This window comes from Pseudophryne corroboree, chromosome 6 (assembly GCF_028390025.1).
Source record: "Pseudophryne corroboree isolate aPseCor3 chromosome 6, aPseCor3.hap2, whole genome shotgun sequence".
Taxonomy (NCBI): Eukaryota; Metazoa; Chordata; class Amphibia; order Anura; family Myobatrachidae; genus Pseudophryne; species Pseudophryne corroboree.
The window spans coordinates 16,807,718-16,815,409 of NC_086449.1; the positions used below are offsets into that span (position 1 = coordinate 16,807,718).

Genomic DNA, 7,692 nt, shown 5'->3' on the forward strand with positions numbered 1-7,692 from the left:
TCCTTTACCATATCTTTGCAAAAGTATAAGAGAAGGTTGATGTGGTAGGAAAAATAGACAGTAAGCTCCACTTTGGCAGGCACTGGTGAGTGAGTGAGTGACTAATTGTTTTCTGTGAAATGCTGAATAATGAACATAAAAAGAGAAAAGAAAGACTCTGTGCTGGGGCACTCTTATCATAAACGTGATTAGACGATAAAACTTAGCTTTTAATTATTGCATTAAAATTAATGTGACTAGAAAATGATGATCATTTTCTAGTCACATTCTTTCCTCTTTTTATGTTCATGTATTCCTACTGACTCTGGGAGCACCACTGACAGTAGATTGACACAATTGTGTAAATTAGAAAGATGGTCGGTAACAGACAATTACCCCCATAAAGGTTTTGTCTGATACAATAACCTGTTGCAGAACTACTTACCTTCTGTTTAAATGCTGAATAATACATGTGCACTATCTAAATATTAGTGTTAAAAATAGTTAAATAGAAGAAACATGTTTCTTGATTTTTTTTAAGTGTTGAAGGACATATGGCACCAATGCAATATCACAGACAAACTGTGTAACATTAAGTACATTTTAGATGTTGTTTTATTACAATTTGTTATACTTGTTTAATTTTGCAAGAAATGTTTAATTACATAGGTCACCACTGCAATATCACACCAACAAATTGCAAGATGTCATGGCTTAAAGATCCTGCATCCTGATGAAGGTGCCTGAGACCCTTAGAAGTGTGTGCACATTTAAATTATAACTATCTGTCTTGGTTTGCTTCATTTCTATTTGGTAAAGTACAGTATTGTACATTTTTTTCTCCGCTAGCTTTTGACTTCCCTTGTCCAGTTCAAAAGACTAAATCATTTCAAATGTAACAGCAATTTTAAGATTAACATTTATTTCTTGATTTATCTTTCAATAAAATTGTTTCTATAGCAGCATAACTATAAAAAAAATCTTGTTTAGTTTAGGCTGGAGCTAAAAGTGCAGTTTATTTATTAAACTAAGGCAGCAACATTTGATCTTGTGACCAAAGTAGTTTACTCATGATGAACAGTGCAATAAAGTTATTTATAATACTGACAGCTAATAATTGATAATACTGCCAAATCTCATCCTAACCCTCTGTTCTACGCTCTCTATGTACCCCAACTGTGTCACCCCTGTCTGTCTACCCCTCCCCTTTAGAATGTAAGCTCTCATGAGCAGGGCCCTCTTCCCTCATGTGCTAATCCTTTCTTACTTTAATAATCTTCAACTGCACCAATTCCATCAGTCTTCTGCCACCTGATACTTATTCCAGTGTCATCTGCTGATGTAACTATGTTTATTTACCCTGTACTTGTCCTATACTGTCATCAACTGTAAGTTGCTGTTTTCCTGTTTGATTATTTGTTTATGTACTCTGTAATTGGGAACTGCGGAACCCTTGTGGCGCCATATAAATAAAGGATAATAATAATAATAACTACTATTTTTATGAGTTTTTCTTTTGTTATCGAGCAAGAAGAGATCTTTGCTGTGATGCGGCATATTGCAAAATGGCTTGATGCATGGCATGCCAGGCTGTGACTATATACAGCTGGCGATCGCTCCATTAATTCCTTGAATTAATGGTGTGATCACCGGTTGTGAATAGTCACATCACAGTAAGATGAGCATGGCTACATCTGTAGATTTACTTTCAAATCTCTCAAATACTTATACTTTGAAGAATGTTGTGTTATTGCCCTCTTTAATAGAAAATGTGTCACTTTTAATTATACAGTATCTACAGTGTGAGGCTGGTGTTGAGATGAAGACATGCACAAGAATAATATTTCACACATCTTTATCCTGGGATTTCTGAATCTCCACAGCCTCAATAGTCTACTGTTTTCTTTCCTGCTCATCGATTACTGTGTCATCATATGCGGTAATGTTATTATCATTGCTTTAGTTTCCGTAAACAAAAATCTCCACTCACCAATGTATTTCTTCATCACAATAATAGCTCTACTGGACATCCTGATGACCACGGACATTCTCCCCAACTTACTTCACATTGTCCTGCACAATGGTGGCACCATGTCTCTTGTTGCCTGTATATTACAGTTTTTTGTGTTTGGTAATTCAGAAATATTTGAATGTCTAATCCTGGCAGTGATGTCTTATGACCGTTATGTGGCTATCTGCAACCCACTGCGATACAGCTCTATAATCAACAAAAGATTCTGTCTTGTATCTGTCATAGCATCATGGTCTTTGAGTTTCTTGTTGGTGTCGATGAATGCAGTAGCTACATACAAATTAGACTTCTGTGGACCTAATGTTGTTGATAATTTCTTTTGTGATTTAACTCCTATTCTAGAGCTTTCATGTTCTGATACTTCGGTATTTCAAAACCAGACCATTTTAATTTGTGTTGTTTCACTTGTATTCCCATTTATAATAATCTTTGTTTCTTATGTGTATATCATCACCACCATCCTAAGCATTCGCTCCATCAGTGGGAGGCAGAAAGCCTTCTCCACCTGCAGTTCCCACCTGACTGTTGTGTGTATATTTTTTGGATCTCTTATTACTGTGTATATGGTTCCAACAAGAGGACAATTAAGAGCTATCAGTAAGATAGTATCGCTGCTTTACACTGTGGTGACACCACTGCTTAACCCATTTATATACAGCCTAAGGAATAAAGACTTTAAGAAAGCTTTTGAAAAATGTAAATGGAATTTGAGTGATTTCATGAACAATTTCAGGCACGAAAGTTAAAATTTTTTGAGAATAAACTAAATTTAATTTTGTACAAAATTGTACAAAAATGCTGTTTATCATAACACATAGATATCACCATGAGACACACAGTAGGGGTAGATTTACTAAAGCTTATAAAAATGGCAAGTGGTGTGTTGCCCTTAGCAAATAATCAGATCATAGCTTTCATTTCTCTGTTTCCTTCTAGAAATTGATAGACAGACTCTGATTGGTTGCTTTTGGCAATGTTACCACCATTATGTTTTAGAAGCTTTAGTAAATCTACCCCATACACTTTATTGATGTCCACAGTCTATTGTCATTTTTTCAGACCATAGGGCAGATGTACTAAGCCTTGAAAAATTATAAATTGGAGAGTTATTATGTCCCCACCAACCAGCTCCGTACTGTCATGTTACAGGCTGTGTTTGAAACATGACAGGAGCTGATTGGGTGGTATTTTATCTCTTTCCATGTTATCCTTTTTCAGGGTTTAAACTAGGTACACACTATAAGGTTATCTGTCCAATCTGTCTGGTTGGAATGAAAAACTGGAAATGTCTGTGAGCAAATCACTGTCAACCATTTGCTCAAAAAAAAGGAAAACTTACAAAATTGGTCATTAGGATAAATTGGTTAAATCAAACAGATTTTACAGATGTGCCTGAATAACCATTTTTGTCTGTTTTCCAGTGTTTGTGAGTAAATAGTCAATTGTTATGTGCTCCCATACATTACCAGATTTTCATTCCAACCAGAAATATCAGAGTGATGGGCTGGGAAGTAATGGAGTCCAAGTTCGGTGGCCATGAGGGATGCTGGCCAAAATCTGACATTTTTTTAAAGGGACAATTATTTGCAAGGCATGATTAAGCCTTGTTAATGATTGCCCTTTTAAAAAAAAAAAAATTTCATCTACAGTCTCACATGGCCACCAAACTCGGACTACATTGCATAATCTTGTAGCGTGTATCCAATTTAAGTACAGTTGGCACCATGTGCTATTGCAACACATAGTTTAACATGTGTGCTTTTGAGAATTATGTTTTGTGTAAAATATATATATATATATATCAATATACTGAAAGTCACAGTTTATGGTGGATATGCACACAATTCTTAACATTTACAAATGTAATTGTATCCTCATTTTCTTTGGATAACGACATGTCTATCATGAAAATCTGCATTAAATAATATTTCAGAAATGTAAAAAAAATACATAAAAGTAGTACTTTATAGTTGTTGACAAAAAAACAGAGCATGTTCATCTGTGATAAACAGGTATCAAGATGTTACAAAAGCAAATGTATCAATTATACCTATATTTTTTTGAGATTTGCAAGTTTGGTTTTATTTGGTTCTTAACTCCAAAATTAACGCGAGTTCACATTTATACAGATTTTTCTATCTGCTAAACAAAACACGTGACATCCAAGAGCCAATAAGATGCTGTTTTGAGATCCGGGTAAATCCGAATCTGCACATCTCTAATATTTAATAGATGTCACTTTTAAATTCAAGCATATAAATTATTGCAGCAATATTTCTAGCATTTCTGTGGAAGTTATTACTTTTAGTTCCCCAAATTCTGAAATATCAGAAAATACATGACAAGTACTATCATGGTCATGCCTAGGCATAACCATATATGACATTTTAGAAACTGTACAGTATGAGTTACCTAACAAATATATCAATATGGCTGACATGCTGTGTCCTGTATGTGTATTGTTTCAGGGCTGCAGGAGGGGTTGTTAGTAGCAGAATGATTTACTGCTCAAGAAAGAAAGATATTGATCTTGGACCAGTCATAAAATATTGTGTGTTTAAATGATCTACTTCAATCCCAAATAAGCATACCTCCTTTGAAGCCAGTTCAAGAAATAGAGACTACAAAATGGGTTAGAAATATGTCTCAAGATTTATTGGTTCACCTCTAAAGAATGCTGTATCAATCAATTAACATTTGACACTGGGAGAGACATCCAGAAGATGGGGGTGAATAGGGAGTTGGGTAGCCACAAGATTGAGATACTGCCCGCACCCAGGGTCCAGGTGGATCCACCTTCTAGAGACAGTAAAACCTTAAGGTCTAAACGATCAATTAAATTTAAATGTATTCTTATAAGTAGCCTCAGTACTATAGTACCTTACATCTAGAGACACAATTTAATGGGATACATCATTTCTTAGATATTGTTAATCAATACTGTTCTCTTTCAATATGTGAACCAGATTCTAGATAGAAATAAGAGCTGAAAATCCAATATGTATTTTACATGTTTTTTAAAGTAGACATTGTTTTAAATGTATGTTTTTTCACTTCATTATGGTGTCTTTCTCTTCCTCAGTAGCCATGGATATCCTGATCCCTCTTGCAAGTGGTTCATTATGCATTGACACTGGGGAGATGTCCTGATGGGTGGTATTCATGTGACCGGCGGTCTGCTGACCGACAGTCACATGACCTCCTACACCATCCTGAAGGCTCACTATCCCGATAGTCGGCATGCCGACCAACAGGGACTATTTCCACTCTTGGGTGTCCACGACACCCATAGAGTGGGAGTCGCCACCGAGCCCACAAGGGGCTTGCTGCACTCACCCCTCCCTGCTGGGATCTCGGCATTGGTATGCTCCCGGGATCCCGGCATCGGTAAGCTGACCGGCGGTCAGGAGACCACTGGTCAGCCATACTACACCCGTCCTGACACACAAGCGCCATCACTGATGTATACACTAAGCTGCTGGCGCCTGTGAGATACTCGGGGGTTGCCATGGTAACACACAGTGTTTGGAGAGGGTAGGAGAAGGATGTTGCACCCAGAAGCCGCAGTTACATAGCCGGAAGCAGGTGAGAGGCCGTGGCGCAGAGGAGGAGAGAGGTAAGGGTATTTAAGGTACACAATCAGAGCTGTTAAATTATGATAATTATGCTGCTTAACAAAGGCGATTAAAGCCAAAACCTTGTTGCAAGCTTGGCTGGAGCTGTAATTAATTTTCAGAAAGAGACCGCAGAGTGCCATATTTCGGAGGATCTATGCATTTATACCAATGAGCACTGCGGCATGTGAATTGGAAGTGAGAGTGCCGGTTACACGTTTTCTATATATATATATATATATATATATAGATATATATATATATATATACATATATATATATTTATATATATAGATGTCTCTTTCAAACAGCAGCGGCACTCGTAGGATTTATAATCAAGAAAAATGTGTATTTCACATCAAAGTCAGACTTTGATGTGAAATACACATTTTTCTTGATTATAAATCCTACGAGTGATGCTACTGTTTGAAAGAGGCATCTATTCCAATGTATTCCAGAGGGCACCGGGTATGGTGGTCATTTGAGGGGTAGAGTGCCGGTCCATCCAACAAGTATATATATATATATATATATATATATATATGTCTGTTAAAAAAGCAAATAGAGGATGCGCTCCATAGTATAAAACCATTTTTTTTATAATAATTTTTTTTGTATACGGATACAAATAAAGACAAACAATATTGCCCGTACCAGCATGTAGCTAGTGTGGGCTGGTTACCACATGATTCCACACAGAGATCCCTTGCTAATAATGTAACACTGCTTATGGCGGAACAGGATTCCTCAACCCCTTCACCGGACTCCAGCCTAGGATACCATCACAGGTAGGATCACAGCTGCTGAGCATCAAATGTCCAGGACACCGGGAATCAGAGACTTAGTTGCGTCAACAGACTCCACCTTAACATGTTTCATCACAGACTTTGAAAGAGGGATGGAGTCTGTGACACTGGTCGCTGTTTATATACACCCTCCTATTGAATCACCTGTATTTTATCACAATTAAACAGGAAGAACAAGAATGAACACCATATCTCTACTTAGAAATCGGCGGTGAATAAATAACATATAAATCCTACATCTTTAATAATCACTTAACTATCATAATAGTATAAAGTAAGTACTTTTAGTAAAAAGCATAAGCTAAGCAGATAAGTAGTAAAATCTGCAACATATCCATGACCATTACTACCAGCATTGCCATAGAGTGGTTAGGAAATAGAGATACAGTTTACAATACATTTATAAGTCATGACATTACATACTAAATCTTAATTGATTGAAAAGTAAAGAATAAAAAAGATAAAAGTAACAATTCAAGTAATCAGGAATAAAGATGAGAAATAATTATATAATTTCTAGCTAATATAAGGTGTAATTTCAAATCCCTTATTTAAACCTTTGGGTTTAAGTGTGTTTAAAGTAAGTATCCAATAAATAGGTCCTCTCTGACTTTATTACTGGCTCTATGCCTGGATTATTCTTTTATGGTTTTTGGATAACCTCTATCCATAAACCTTTCTGTATAGTCTTCAGCTTGTTTATCAAATCTATCCAAACTGGCACAGTTCCTCCAAAGATGTGAGAACTGAGAGAAAGGGATATTCTTTTTCCACTCAATGAGGTGGAAACTAGAGATGAGCGCCTGAAATTTTTCGGGTTTTGTGTTTTGGTTTTGGGTTCGGTTCCGCGGCCGTGTTTTGGGTTCGAACGCGTTTTGGCAAAACCTCACCGAATTATTTTTGTCGGATTCGGGTGTGTTTTGGATTCGGGTGTTTTTTTCCAAAAACACTAAAAAACAGCTTAAATCATAGAATTTGGGGGTCATTTTGATCCCAAAGTATTATTAACCTCAAAAACCATAATTTACACTCATTTTCAGTCTATTCTGAATACCTCACACCTCACAATATTATTTTTAGTCCTAAAATTTGCACCGAGGTCGCTGTGTGAGTAAGATAAGCGACCCTAGTGGCCGACACAAACACCGGGCCCATCTAGGAGTGGCACTGCAGTGTCACGCAGGATGTCCCTTCCAAAAAACCCTCCCCAAACAGCACATGACGCAAAGAAAAAAAGAGGCGCAATGAGGTAGCTGTGTGA

At 36.8% G+C, this 7,692-nt stretch overlaps 1 protein-coding gene across 1 annotated transcript; it reads left to right on the top strand.

Moving 5' to 3' along the window:
* The first annotated feature begins 1,806 nt into the window (after positions 1-1,806).
* On the top strand, positions 1,807-2,757 carry LOC134934049 (olfactory receptor 11L1-like). The gene has a single exon (XM_063929565.1). It carries the CDS (start codon positions 1,807-1,809, stop codon positions 2,755-2,757), a length of 951 nt encoding a protein of 316 aa, XP_063785635.1.
* The last annotated feature ends 4,935 nt before the right edge of the window (positions 2,758-7,692 follow it).

Excerpts from the sequence above, each read along its gene's own strand:
- LOC134934049 (XM_063929565.1), top strand. The coding sequence starts at position 1,807 with ATGCACAAGAATAATATTTCACACATCTTTATCCTGGGATTTCTGAAT.